This window comes from Marmota flaviventris, chromosome 10 (assembly GCF_047511675.1).
Source record: "Marmota flaviventris isolate mMarFla1 chromosome 10, mMarFla1.hap1, whole genome shotgun sequence".
Classification (NCBI taxonomy): domain Eukaryota; kingdom Metazoa; phylum Chordata; class Mammalia; order Rodentia; family Sciuridae; genus Marmota; species Marmota flaviventris.
In genome coordinates, this window is record NC_092507.1 from 36,160,960 (window position 1) to 36,176,714 (window position 15,755).

Genomic DNA, 15,755 nt, shown 5'->3' on the forward strand with positions numbered 1-15,755 from the left:
TGAACCCAGAGCCTTGTGCATACAAAGCAAGGACTCTACCAACTGAGCTATATCCCCAGCCCCCCCCCCCCCCATATTAGTATTTTTAATAAGGTAATGTTTTATCATACTGATATACAAGAATCCAAGAGGAAAAAAAGATAACATTTTCAACACTAAAAGAAAATAAATACATGAGACGCATTGAAGTCAGGTCTTTGAGATGACTTACTGCTTCAAAAGTGAGCCAGTTGTAATAAAAGCAGTATCTAGCATCACCAATATAAGGATTTGCAAAGACACAAGAGTAGAAGTCTCTAAGTTGGAATGCTATGTAAGCTCTGTTGTTACAAAAGCTACAGGCATTCAAAGACACCTACTGTTAGAGAATCCTCACTGGCTGGATGTATGAGCCCAGCAGGATGCCCGAAGATAGTAAGCTCTTGTTTAGAGATTTTTTTTTTTTTAAAGAAAGCAGCTGACACAACCATGTAAACTCTGGAATCAAACTTTGAAACTAGTATTGCCACCAACTGCAAAGAGCCTGGTACACACTGGAGGAAGCTGCACAAATATTTGTTGAATTAATGAATGTAAGAATAAGTTAGTTTCCTTTTTTAATGAAAGACTGCCAGATTTGCTTTTGTACTAATGCCTACAGAGGCCTTTTCCCTACTTGGCTCTTGGGAATAACAGCAAGAATCTGGCTTCATCAAAGATGTCTCTACCCTTTTTTTTTTTTTTAATGTTTAAAACAGATCACCATAACAGACAAACAGCAAACTGACAACTGAGCACATATGATGTTGTGTCTATAAAATAGCAAGTTTTGTTTTATTCATGGCTCAGGAATTTCTCACTCTGTTATTGAAACAACTGAAATTTTTATAAAGACTGGCATATAACTGAATCAAACTTACCACACACGAACTTTGAAAAAAGCCAAAGATCCTAGACTCAATACCCACTCTTTGAGATTCTCTTACTCCTGAATCCTTTCTTCCATTTCCTGATGCAGGGATATTTCCTTATGTTCAGTTAGGTACATTCTTTCCCCTTCCAACCCCCATCCAGTTCTAAGGATTCCTAAGTATCATCTATCTGGTTGGTTCTTGCCTCCTTCTCTAGGTCTGAATCCTACGGATCACGTAAAGAGAAATTCTAAACTAGAATTCTAAACTAGAATCTATGCATATATTTACAAGTGAATTGCTCAGAGGATGTGTACATTTACCTTTATAAAATGTCAAATTGTTTCCCAAAGTTATTTTTTTTCCAATTTAAACTCTCAGCAGGAGTGTTTGCTTCACATCCTTAGCAACACTTGCTCCTTAAATTCTTACATTTTACTTTCCTTTACATCTTTTTTTAAGGGAAAATACCCAACTCTTGGCTATCTTTTCCTCTGGAGATGGCCCTCATTCTCCTTTGGATGTGTATCTGATTTCCTAAATACATATCTCTGTGTCTCTGGAAACAAAAACAAAAACCAACTCTTTTTTTTTTTTTTTGTGGTGCTGGGATTGAACCCATGGCTTTGTGCATGCGAGCAAGCATTCTACCAACTGAGCTATAATCCCAGCCCAAACCAACTCTTTTTAAACATGGAAAATAGCAGAGATTTAGGGTAACACTCATGTACAAATAGTCTGCTTTCATAAAGACTACATGAATGAAAAACTGAAAAGGCAAGTGTTGAAAAGCAAGACCATAAGCTAACATACGAGTCTCAGCAATGTAAATCTAGGACTGCAATAGACAAAAATGTGTGAACCCTATAAACCATCATTAAAGTAACATGTTGCAAATTAAAGGTCTAATTAACCAGACCAAAACAAAGTTTTCTGAACTCTGAAGAACACTATGATAAGATTCTATTATTGCCCTCTCTGAGCAGCTGATTTTAGATGCCAGGCTTTCAAAGAAAACTTTGAAGCTAGAAGTCCAGCAGTAGGTTAGTCTCAGTACTTATATAAAGCACTTACTTTCTGAAGTCCTTCTACAGTGGTAGGCAGGCTAATTAAGTCTGCAGCTGACTTAACATTGGCTTTAAGGTGGTTTACTGCAGAAGTCAACAGAGAAATCTGGAAAGAAAAGGAAAAACAAACAATGAAAACAGAACTCATAGATATGTTTCCTTCACAAACTACAAGGCTGATGAAGTCAAGGTACACTTTCAGTTTGCAGGAATAAGGAACTAAAAGTACCTTGGATAGGGTTGAGATTCAGGAGGCAGCAATAATACCCTTTCTTTCCCTGCCCAATTTAAACTAGTGCCAAAGAGGGAAAGAGAGGTTATTATTCTTTATCCTAGTCCTAGCAGTTATAAGGTCTAAAATCTTAAATAACCCAAAAGATGCAGTGATTACATACAATCCTTCAATAGTTAGACAAGAAGAAAGCTAATGATCAAGGACCACTTCAAGGTTTCATTTTGGTAAAATATAACACCCTCAGTTATTTAACTGACTTTTGTTCCAGTCCATGTGGGAACATATTTTATAAAATAAAAGCCCATATTACAAAATATAGTCTAAGGAACTATACCTTGACAATTTGAACAGTACTTTCAACTACTTAGGGATTTGGTTTTGGTTTAATAATGTGATTAATATTTCAAACTCAATAACTCAGCCAAAGCACTACTTTGTACCCTGAAGGGGCTCAATAAATACCACTGACTCATTGACTGATTCAATGAATGTATTAAAACAGGAGTTGAATCAAAATAAAATGTGGCTTCCCTTCTGCTACTTAGGGGTAGAATTCTAAATAGCTGAACTTCTCTCTTGCATGGAGAGAAGTTCAATTTCGGGCTGCAGAGATAATATTCTAAGGAGGCTTGTAGCGTAGCTCAAAAAACTTCAAAGGGGGAAGGGAGGGGGCATGGAGTTAGAAATGATGGTGGAATGTGATGGACATTATTATCCAAAGTACATGTATGAAGACACAAATTGGTGTGAATATACAACCAGAGATATGAAAAATTATGCTCTATATATGTAATAAGAATTGTAATGCATTCTGCTGTCATATATAAATAAATAGATTAATTAAAAAAACATTCTTCAAAGATTCTCAGATCCACACTGCTTTCCTATTTCAAATTCTAGGATAAGAATTCAGATCTACCAAGCAATGATATTAAGAATGGCCATAGAGTAAACATTTCGGTGTTTCTAGGCACAGGCCAAGGACTGTGGCAGGAACCAGGAGGATATTAGACAAAAGAGAACCATATTCCCTATCATTCCTTCAACAGATGCTTGGCATCTTCTCTGTGCCAAGCACTGCTGCAGGCACTGAGGAGACAGTGGCAAATAAGATGACAGGGTTCTGCTCTCATGGAGCTTTCATCTCAGCAGAAGGTGACAGAAAAACAAGAGAATCAGAAAGTACTAAATACTATGCAAAGAAGTTAACAGAGCTGCTGGAATGAGCAGCAGCTTGGTTTGGGTAAGGGAATCCAATAAAGAACTTGGGAACTCAGGAATTCAAGTTCTCATTTCCTTCTTTCCCTTTAGGACAGGTAAGTTCAAAGACTTGCCCATTTTTCATTCACTTTAATGCAACAAATATTTATTAAACTCTATTATATACCCATGGTGAACAACACAGATATCAGGGATCTTACAATGCTTATGTTTCAGTGCAAGTAGATAAACAATTTCATATAAGAAAAATATCAGATGGTAGACAGCATTAGAAGAAAATTAAAATAAGTTGACCTGGTAAGAGTGACTGAATAGCTACTTTGGATCAAATTCAGAGAAGGCCTCTATAGAAGAAAGTTAAACTAAAATCTAAATAATAAAAAGAAATTAATCATACAAAGATTGGATGACGTATACTTCAGGGTAAATTGCTAGGGAAAGAGCTTGACATATTTAAAGAATAGAAAAAAGGTCAGGTGGCAGGACCAAATAATGTGTGTGAGGAGGGTTTGGGGGTGGGAGGTGAAGCCAAAGATACAGGAAAGGGCCAGAACAGGCAGGATTTTATAAATCAGAACAAAGATATGAATTGTATTTGAGCTGTGATGGGAAGAGGTATAAGCAGAATCATTACATGACTGAAGATAACCTGTAGGAAGATGACTGTTGCTGCTCTGTAGATATATGGAAACCAGAAAAAGAGGCAATTTGAGTAGTGTAGGTAAAAGACAATGGTAGTTTGAACTTCAGTGGTAGCAGAGTTAGTGGTAGAAGTTGTGACTGACATGATTTGCTGGGAAGAGGTGAGGAAGAGAGAGGAATTAAGGAAAACTACCTCAAGAAGCTGAGGGGCTGGGGTGTGGCTCAGTGGTAGAGCATTCACCTAGCACTCGTGAGGCCTTGGGTTCAATCCTCAGCACCACATAAAAATAAATAAATAAATAAATAAAAGTATTAAAAAAAAAAAAAAGCTGAGAAAGAGGTCACATTAAACAACTGATTAAGTATTAAGTGTGATATTGGATAAAGTTCTGAAATAATATTAGGCGGGAAGGGACAGGCTTTATTGAAGCCTGTCCTAACTCAGACTCTGATGGAAAAGTTAACTTTTATAAACAAAAAAATAAAACAGGCATTCTTTTGAGGTTAGAAGGATGACAGTGGCAATGAGGAATGGGTAATGAACAAACAGCATAAATAAGCTCAGGGGTACTTTTTCTTCATAGTACTTCTCAAGGTGATGACTTATTTATTTGTGTGATTATTTGATTAAGGTTTCTCTCCTCCACAAGACTATAAGCTTCATGTGCTCAAGGACCATTTCTGCTGTATCTTCCAGAGTATGCTTGTCACGAAGACAGTAATTAGTAAGCATTTACTGAATAAATGAATGGCTGAGAATAAACACTCTGTCTGGGATGAACCTTGAGATGGGTAGTCCAAGCAGAATAGGGGGAGAGGCCAGGAGGCAGGAGATAAGGCTGATAAGTAGTAAACTTATTTTTCAATATAGTAGGCATAACAACTACTGTTTAACAACCGTATCAGAGGGATGTGTGATGGTTCTAAAATATGTTTACAAATTCTTTGACAGTCTTACCTTCCTTTCCCTTCCCCTTGAGTGAGTTCTGGACTAACCTGACTTGTTTTAGTAAACAGAATAAAATGGATGTAGGAATCGGCAGCTTTGGAAACTAGGTCATACATAAAAGGCATTATGATTTCCTCTCTGCTCTGGGATCACTCATTCTGGGAATGCTAGCTGCCATATTGTGAGGACACACAAACATCCCTAGGTTGAGGTACACGTTGGGAAGAACTGAGGTCTCTTGCCGAGTTAGGCCTTCATATGTTGAAGGCCTGCTGATATCTTTGCTGCAGTGGCTTTGCTGCTTAGAGATGCTAGTCAAAACCACTCTGCTGAACTACTCTCCAGTTCCCAAGTACAGAAATTCTGAGATACTGAGTGTTTATTGATTTAAGCCACTAAGTTTTAGGACAACATGTAAATCAGCAACAGATGACTAATATAAGTTATGAGGATTAAATACATATGTAACTAAAGCACAGTACCTGGTACAAACAAAACATTAAATAAGCAACAGTTTTTTAGTAGTACAATTTAATGAGCACTTAGGGAATTTTCCATAAGTGTTCCAAATATTCAGACCACTCATCAGCATCCTAACTCTAAAAACAAAAAAGTGAGAAACCTTAGCCCACAAAGGTAGATTCTCAGCAAGCTATAAAATTCTAAATAGAGTAGCAATTACATTAAGAAGGTTTTCACTCAGGCCTTTAAGAGTATATGAATAATATTAAGATTTGAAAAAGACATAAGGAAAAAGGCATTCTCAAGCATTGGTCACAGGATTATAAATTGGAAAAGCTGTGTTAGAAGGTTATCTAGGAACAACCTTCAAAATTTGAAATGTATTTGTCTTTTATTCAGCAATTTCATTTCTAGAAAGCTACCCTTATTGCTCATGTATACAAAGATATATGCACAAAGATATTAAGGTCTTCCTTATGTGTAATAGCAAAGCACTAGAAACCATCTAAATATCTATCACTAAGAATGAAGAAACATGTTCTATAAGTTGTAGAACAACACATATTAAAGGATACCACTTATTCCACACATACATGCTAATCCATTAGCAAATTCTTACTAAAAGCTGTCATGGTTTTCTAAATACATAGGAAGACAAATGGAAAGATGCAGCTCATATTATTGATAATAGACAACTACAGGGGAAGGAAACACAAATGTGTGTGTGTGTGTGTGTGTGTGTGAGTGTGTGTTTGACAGATCAGGGTACAAACAGATGGGGACTAAATAACAAATAATAAAATTATTAAATAATAATAACAATAAAATGTATTTTATTATTTAAATCTTACTTAAGACTATATTCATATATTATTTATGAAATTTTTAAAAAGACAAGAGATGAGAAAAAAATACACATATATGAAAAAGTTACCACATAACTTTGGAAGGTGTTTGATGGTTCTCCTCAGCCGCCCCTTCCTTCCATGCCCTATACTGGACCTTCTAAGATCATCCAATCATAAAGAGGAGGAAGGAATTCACTCACCAAGTATGTTTTACTCAGTGCCCCACAGTATATATACAGTTGGCTCAAAACCAATTTGATGTGTAAGAACATAGTTACTTCAAATGCCCTATTAATTATGTGATTACCTTTTGGCCACCAGAAGGAACAAATTCCTTCCCATGACAGCTGGCCTTCTAAAGGGACAACAAACTTCTCTGGGTAGAGTGAGCTAGGTAGAAACTATTGTCCCAGATTCCACGACATCATGAGGTTATGGCAGAACTAGTCAGAAGTAGCTCAGGAATGGTTTCAGCCTCACAAAAGGCCAGTGTGGTTATTTAGCAGGTGTCATTTTACCCAAAACCAGAGAAGTAGCTAGAAGCCAATGTAGGTAGAATTAGGTGAGGTACTGTTTCCCCTCTCCTCATACCACAAACACTCTAGGCCTAGGGTTTCAGTTGCACCACTGAAGAGTATGCTCTGAAGAGCTGACCATCAACTTGGCAGTTACCTAACAAACTTAAAAGACCTGGATCGGGATGGGGTTGTGGCTCAGTGGCAGAGCACTTGCCTGGCATGTGTGAGGCACTGGGTTTGATCCTCAGCACCACATAGAAATAAATAAGGTACTGTGTCCATCTACCACTAAAAACATTAAAAAAAAAAAAAAAAAAAAAGACCTGGATCACACATGGTCAGTCTCTAAAAGTAAGCTATAGTCCTATAAATTACAAGGTTGAATTCCATCTTACAGCCCTCCTCTCTTTGGGGGACTTTAATGCAAAAATCTCGAGAAAACTATAGCAAAGCTATGTGTGTATCTGGAAAGGAGAGATGAGGGGCACCCTCTCGTTACTATCTCTGAAACTGCCCTGCCTTCTAAAACGTTCTGGAATGTCAGATTTGATTTAAGCATCACAGAACTTATCACTAAGTCATATTTTGCAATCTGAAGAATCTAAAGTTTTATTAAATAGAAACCATTAAGAAAAAATTCATATTTCAGCCAAAAGATGAGTCATGACTTTTATGCATATTACATGACTTTTCATTAGCAAAATTAAAAATAGCCACTGTAGATCATCTGCTTAATAGATCACTTTATACTATAAAGTAAAAAATGGTGCTCTTTTTATTTTTTTGCTTTGGGGTTGAAATTAAGTGTTCTTTAAACAGTAAGGAAAAAAGTTACTAAAACAGACACTCATCAAGAGTAAATGAGAATGAATAGGAACCTTCCATCAGCATCTTATCCTTTCAACTTTATCTACCAAGCACCTATTGAATCCTGAAAGGGACATAAGGATGGGAGGCAGAATGGGAAATGGGAAAGAGGCTCTCAAGATGTATTTTGATTTTAGCACTGCTATACAGCTGTGTGACCTTCTGCAAACTACTTAACCTCTTTGACCCTTAATTTTCTTACCAATAAAATGGAGATACCATTTTCTACTTTATAGGGCTATATAAACAAAGACGATCACAGATGCAGTGCATCTAATAGTGGCCTACACAAAGAGAATACTCAATAATGGCAATTATCATTACTTGGTAACCTACCACCACTATCATCATCATCACTTTCATCATCATGATTAAGGTTCAGAATACATTATATAACCTTCTAGTGCAATTAGATACACATGCAAATAACCATCACATACGTTATTTGGACCAAGTGCTTAAAGATATAGGGAGTACTACAGAAGGGCACTCAAGGTTCTTTTTGTTAATGGTTCTTGTTAAGGGATTTGATCTCTGGACTCTTTCTATTATGTTAGAGCTATAATGAATGACTAAAATTCCCTAAACACATTGTGTTTCTATTCATCTATTCTCTTGCACATAAAGTTCATTTTCATTGGTAGTGGTAGTTATCTTCTAGAAAAGTTGCAGCAAATATTGAACTAGTGAATACTAAACTGCTGTTCCTAGGGGAAATGCAGGGTTACGTTCCTACCAGACCTTTTTTTCAATCACAATTTTGTCAACTGATCAATTAATACATAATTTTGTTTTATGCATGTTTTTGTTTAAAAATATTATTTAATGCATATTGTTCACTCACTAACAGCACTACTTCAAGTCATGCTTGAAGGAGGCAAGTGTATATATATATATATATTTACTTCATAAGGCATACCACCGTCTCCTTGCATTTAAGAACACCATAGCACTTTATCTCTAGGCCTTGGCGACATTGAAACAGTAAAATCACCAACAAAAAGTATAAACATAGGAAAAATGTGGCATTAAATATACTATAAAAAAGACACTTGTTTATAGTATAAGACCTGAAACAAGAAAGCAGTGTGTTGCATTGTTCAACCTCAGCTGTAAATGTGTACTGAGTGACTCAAATTTTTACTTCTGTGAACAAGTGAGTGAATGACTACAAAAGCCTCCCAAATATAGACTTTGGAGTTACAAATAAATTTTACTGAGCATGTGAATTTGCAAATATGGAATTTACAAATTAGGAGGACAGGCTATACTAATGCTTTAAGCTAAGTACCCTCTTCTCTTTCTCAAAAATTTACCTGGCCAACTCCTATTTGTCCTTCAGGACTCAGCTCAACATCTTTGGGAAATCTCAACTGACCCCAGCCTTGGTTGAATATATACTTAAATATGTACTCACAGTAGTCATTTGAACCTGTTTCTTATTGTTTATTAGGCTGTTTACAACTATTTATACCTTAAAAAAAAAAAAACCTCAGCTGGGCGCAGTCATCCATGCCTGTAATCCCAGCGGCTCTGGAGGCTCAGACAGGAGATTCTTGAGTTTAAAGCCTCAGCAATAGCGAGGTGCTAAGTAACTTAGTGAGACCCTGTCTCTAATAAAATAAATAAATAAATAAATAAAGCTGGGGATGTGGCTCAGTGCTTGAGTACCCCTGAGTTCAATCCCCGGTACCAAAACAACAACAACAACAAAAACAAAACAAACAAAAAAAAACCTTCCACTTTTTTGGTAAGACCCTTAAGGAAAGAAATTATATCTTTTTGGTTTTAAATCTATTATGCTATGAATTTTGTGTCACCCTAAAACTTATATGGTGATACTTAATCCCTAATGTGGTGGCATTAATTGGTGGAGCCTCTGAGACATGATATGGGCTCCACTCTCATGAATGAAATTAGTGTCTTCACAGAAGATCCAAGGTAGCTTGTTTGCCCCTTCTGACATGGGAAGACATAGTAAGAAGGCAGGATGTATGAAACAGAGAAATGAATGTTCACTAGACATCAAGCCTGCTAGTGCCTTGACTCTGTACATCCAAGCCTCTAGAACTGTGAACAATAAATTGCTGTTGTTTGTAAGTTATCTAGTTTAAGGTATTTTGCTATAGTAACCTGAATGGACTAAAACAGAATCCAAGACTTAGTTTCATAAAAGCAGCTTAGTAAACATTTGTGGCATTAATAATCTTCAAAGAAAAGGGAGAAGATTCCCTATAATGGTCAAGAAGAAATAGATATAAATTTAGAGGTTTTTATGAATACATTTCAACTACTAGTTTAAAGAATTTTCCAGGGAAAATACGATTTTATGCTTTCCAAACTGATAGCTTTTGTTTTAAAAACTGCATTAACTTCAACTTACATTGTGGTAAGGACAGTGCTTTGTTAAGTGATGAAATACATTTTTTTGTTGTTTAAGTCACTTTGAATTACTTTTAAAAATGCCACTAAAAGCATCTTAATGGACAGTTACCTTTAGATATAGAAACATAGTTAAATATTAATTTTATTTTTATACCTATTTTGGTTTAGGACAAATGCCATTAGAGATGCCATTAGAAAAACACTCAAGAGTGCTGCGCTCCCTTTGGAAACAACATGAAACTCTGCTTCACCACCATCCATTCACTGTTTGGGCCCAAGCCAGTAAAGAATTGCTGTGTTAGGCTGACTTCATTAGTCACTCCTAGCATCTCTGAAGGTGTATTGAAGCTAAAATGGAAAAGGTTGCAATTCAATCTTCCCAGTTTCATATATAAAACCCAAGGACTGAAGTAAACTTCTCGATATACCTGTCTTCCCAGGTACTTTTTTTTTTTAATATCTTTATTTATTTTTATGTTGTGCTGAGGATTGAACCCAGTGCCTCACACGTGGGAGGTGGGCACTTTATCACTGTGAACAACAGCCCCAGCCCTTTTCCCAGATACTTTTTGCATTAAAAATAATGGCCAGGCCAGGAATAAAAGTGATTCTTTTGTGTCCAGATTTCTGGTTAAAGAGAATTTGGAAATCAAAATATATCCCAAACATGTGAAAAAAAATCTGTCTTCTCATACTAAGAACCAATTTCCCTTTGATTCTTCATACAATGCCATTTATAAGGAGATGGGAAATAGCTGATGTTGCCTCTTCTTGTTAAACAATCTCATCCTCATCTCAGAATAGTTAACTCCATGACTAGCTACTGGAATCCTCAGATTGCCTCAGAAGAGACTAATTATCTCAAAGAATTTCAGTGTAGTCTACTTTCACCTGATATAATCTCTGCCCAAATTGCTCATTTTCTGTGTGAATGTAAGCAAGGCCACAGTTTATCCTATTCTTTTTGCATGAAAGGAGTGAATACCTGCTTGTCCCTATTTTGTTACGGAGTTCAAGCATAAATGGCAACTAGTCAGTACTAGGTACTATAGCCTATCAATTATTTCATAAATAATTTTTAAAAACTCCAAAATTGAATTGAATAGGAAATAACAAGCCATAAGGCATCATACATATTTAGGGTGTGTCACTGTTTTCAGAAACTTATCTCAGTTACATATAGCATTTTAGACCATTTTCTGTTGCTATAACTGAACACAAGAGACTGGGTAATTTATAAAGAATAGGGGTTTATTTATATTTAGCTCATGGTTCTGGAGGCTGGAAAGCCCAAGAGCATGGCACCAGCATCTGGGAGGGCCTTCTTGCTGCATGGTAATATAATAGAGAACATCAAATGAACGTGATGAGACACAACAGTGTGCCATCATTCTTATTATACCATCATTGGAGGTCCTATTTTTTATGACCTCATTTAATTCTAATTACCTCCAAAAAAGTCTACCTCTATATACCATTAGCATTGGCAGATTAAGTTTCAATTAATATACCATTAGCATTAATCTGGGGATTAAATTTCAATGCATGAACTACTGGGGGACACATTCAAACTACAACACATATGTCTGAATGTGATTACTGAGTCATTATATAAAACATTCCTTACTGTGGGTTCCAGGCAAAAGTTTGGAAGCCATGTGGTGCCCAGGTCATTGATCTTTGGTCCTAAGTACTGAACTACTCAGCTCACAAACAACTGTTGAAAGGTGTAGCTTCAGAAATAATCACAAGTACTTCCTCTAGCACAGTGCTCTCTCCCACAGCAAACTCCCACTGTTTGGCTCATTCTGAACTTTGTGACTCCCCTCTGAAGAAAAGAATATCCTCTTAGTTCCACAAACATGACACACCTATTTTTAGGCATTTTGCCTATTCATGCTAAACAATCTCATCTTTAACTCAGAATAGTTAACTCCATGATTTATAAGGAGATGGGAAATACTGGAATTTGATTACCTCAGGAGAGATGCTAATTATCTCTCAGAGTTTCAGTGTAGTCTGCTTTCACCTGATGTATTCTCTAGCCAAACTGCTCATTTTTATTTTAATTCATTTGTTACTTGAGTTTTCTTTTCAATGATGACATCTTTCCCAAATAAACTGAATAAACTGCAGACACAGGCTACAAGACCCAATGACAACAATAGCTCCTTATATATATGAGATGCATAGTCAACATTCTTTAATTAATTAATTAATTAATTTATGTGGTGCTGAGGATCAAACCCCTCACACACGCTAGGCAAGTGCTGCACCGCTGAGCCACAACCCCAGCCCTGTCACATTCACTCTTTAGGAATTAAGGCCTACTGAACTCTAGCCAACTTAGGGACTGGAAAAGTTTATATTCTAGGCTTCTTTGCCTGGCCAAAGTATTTAGCTTACTTTACCACCTGCTCCTAAGCTACTCTAGAATAACCACCACTAGGTATGATTTCCAGATTTGGTTTAGCATAGTATACAGCGCTACATCCCAAGGCTGCAACTGTAAGTTTATTAACTCTATTAAATAAAACAAAGCTCTCACAATCTAATAAAAACAGGTTATCCATTTTTCTTGGGGGTTGGATGACACTCCTTTTTTATGATACCTATACTGCCTCATAGGAAACACCAACTCAACAATTTCCAACTCCCTCTACACTGCTCTAACTTGGAGGAACTTTGTTTATTTAAAGAAGGGTTAAAATTTTAAATATTTGGCAAATGCATAACTAATATATATTTTAAATGTATTGGGATCATAGTATGCAAAAACCTCAATTTAAAAAATTAGCAACCTGAAGTAAATGCACTACCCTCATAGCTAATACAGAAATAAAATCACTGCTACCTGCTTATTCATTTCTGTGATGTTGAGCCAGACATCATTCAAGCCCAGCTCTCCAGACTCAATCTTCTCAAGTTGTTTCTGTTCACTGAGTAGTTCTTCATTAAGTTTGGGTATTTCCTGGAATGAGCTTTTCTGATTAGATTCCACTAAAAGGAAAAAAAAAAAAAAATCATAAATAGAAATAAGCTTCCCTCATGATTCCAAGATGAAAAAATAATCACACAGTTGGAAAGAAGATAAATTAATAAAAGTTAACTCTGGGATGATAATGATCAAATTCATATTACCAACTCCACTGTTATTTTATATACTAAATGCATATATTTAACACTAAGCCCTCATTTCAACTAGACCAACTAGAGCTATTTTACTACTGGCATTGCAGTTTTTTTAAGTCAGGTAGCTAAAAAATAAAAAATTCATGGAGAGGAGTTAGATATGAAACTCTGTAACATTTTGATTTTGAGCAAATTATTCATATTCTTTGAACTCAGTTTCCTCATTTGTAATACAGTAGTGATAAGATGTACTTCCCAGGATTGTTAGAATTAAATAAGAGAATAGATATAAAGTTTTTAACACAGTTGGCCAAGCACACAAGAAGAGATACATAAATGCTTAGTACTGACCAGCTCAAATAAGGAGTTTTTCAATTAATCAATGAAGATTTATAAAGCTTGCTCCATTAATGCTCAAGTGACATCATACAAGTTATAGTTTTAAATGCAAGGGGTTTTATCACTTTTCGAAACTGTTACGAGGACTGAGGTTTTTAATATTTTTCATAAATAGCAAAGTGTTTTCTAAAATCCGATTTCAACCCAAAAGCTCCAGATGAAGTAGAAGATAAAGGATCATGCTAGGTGAAGTACAGGGTGATATTTGGCCTTTTCTTTAGGAAACAATATCTCCTGAATGGTTGAGAGATTTACCAGCATGAAGGCAGAGTCCTGAGAGAGTGCTTTCTCTTCTTTAAAAAGCATTTTTCCTTCTAATGGAAAATAAAATATTGATAATGGCTGGTCCTTCAGAATAAAACCTACTTTTTTTTTTTTTAGGTCATGGACCGCATGATTAGTTATTACTTACTTTCTTTTAAACCAAAAACTGATACAAAGGACCAATAAAAAACAATTTACTAAAATGTAAACTCCAAGATTGGGTCATATTCATATCTGTGTAGAATATACCTGGCACAGGCTCGGTTGTGGCTCAGTGTAGAGTGCTTGCCTAGCATATGTGAGGCATTGGGTTTGATCCTCAGCACCATATAAAAATAAATAGAAATAAAGGCATTAAAAGGAAAAAAGAGTCAACTCTTTAAAAAAATTATACCTGGTACATTTCAGGCACTCCACTGTGTCTACCTCTTCAATCTAACAAAGAAAATTTCAAGAAAGAAAGCTCCTCAAAATGCTTAGCAACAAAAACTTCCCCCCTAAAACTGAGGTGGTATTTCATACATGCCCAATATATGAAAATTTAGAAAAATGAAATTAGATATTTTTATTTATCTTTCAAAAATATTTGCTGAAGGATTTCATTTCAAGTAATAGACTTCCTTAAGTACTTTAATGTGGCATTTGATTTACACATGGGTTGCAGGAATATACCCATCCCATATAATAAAAATATTTTCCCATTTAGTCTAAACTAAAGAAGCTCAAAGCATGTTACTGAATTTCTTACACATTTTCAGTAAGATTGTAAAGAAAACCCATCCATGAATGTTCATATTCAGGTGGTTGAAAATCCCAAAGAAGGAAAGTTTTCTTTCTTTTCTGAAGTCAGTATGCATTAAGTAGGAATTAGAAGTGGAAGAGAAAAATAAGACAAACACAGTAACCTAGGTTACAATTATTAACTAATGAATACATAAAAATGGTAAGTCCTGAAAATACTATATCTTGAGGACTGTATGAATTAAAAGGGGATTGTAATCATTATATAATTTAGGCTTTTTAGGAGATACAAGCTAAGCAGACATACTTTTATTACATAAATGGGAGGAAGTGTAGCAAATAACTTACAATTACTAATTCATGTTCTTTCAATATGGAAAGCAACTTGTTTAAAATTTAATATGTTAATTCTCAAAAGAATTACCTCGTTGATTTTTTAATATATAAGATTAGGAGATGGGGGTTGGGGATACAGCTCAGTTGGCAGAGTGCTTGCCTCGCATTCACAAGGCCCTGGGTTCAATCCCCAGCACCACCACCAAAAAAAAAAAAAAAAAAAAAAGATTAGGAGATGGAAATTTATGCACTGTACCTTAGGAGCAGAACATATGCTAATAGCAATATTTATTTATACAATGTCTTTACAACTTGCAATAAAATTTATGTAACCATTATTAAACAAATTATTATTGAACCTCTACCATGTGCCAGTCTTGCATTTGGCACCACTGTATACAGAAGACCCTAAATTCTTAGTCTAGAGGAAAAGTGAGGCATTGATTACTATATAGTGTGACCAACGTTAGAGGAATGCCCAAAGTGCTTGGGGGTACAAATACATTTTTATGAGAAAATGAAGGCTCAAAAGGAATAAGTGACTTGTTTAAATTTTAGAGCCAGGATTCAAATTTTCTTTTCTGAGGGTCAGTACTCTTTTGAGTATACTCCAGAGGTCTCACACACATCCTAATACCCTCATTAGCACAAGATATTTTTAAGTTCTATATATTAAATATCAATTCACTACTTTGCCTGTATAGCCAGAAAAGGAGATGACTGATATATTAATACCATCCTTCTCTTCCAAATTCTTTTCCTAATGTTTAACACTTTAGTGACAAAGGAGGATAACTTG

General features: G+C 35.6%; 1 protein-coding gene across 3 annotated transcripts in view; it reads right to left on the minus strand.

Moving 5' to 3' along the window:
• The window catches only part of Efcab14 (EF-hand calcium binding domain 14), a 36,222-nt gene that overhangs the window by 15,008 nt on the left and 5,459 nt on the right, over positions 1-15,755 (minus strand). For all 3 annotated transcript variants that reach the window (XM_027937219.2, XM_071617805.1, XM_027937218.2), the window contains exons 3-4: positions 12,939-13,084; positions 1,965-2,063 (exon numbers count right to left, since the gene is read on the minus strand). In XM_027937219.2, coding sequence (XP_027793020.1) covers positions 1,965-2,063; positions 12,939-13,084 — 245 coding nt within the window. The remainder of the gene's footprint in view (positions 1-1,964; positions 2,064-12,938; positions 13,085-15,755) is intronic.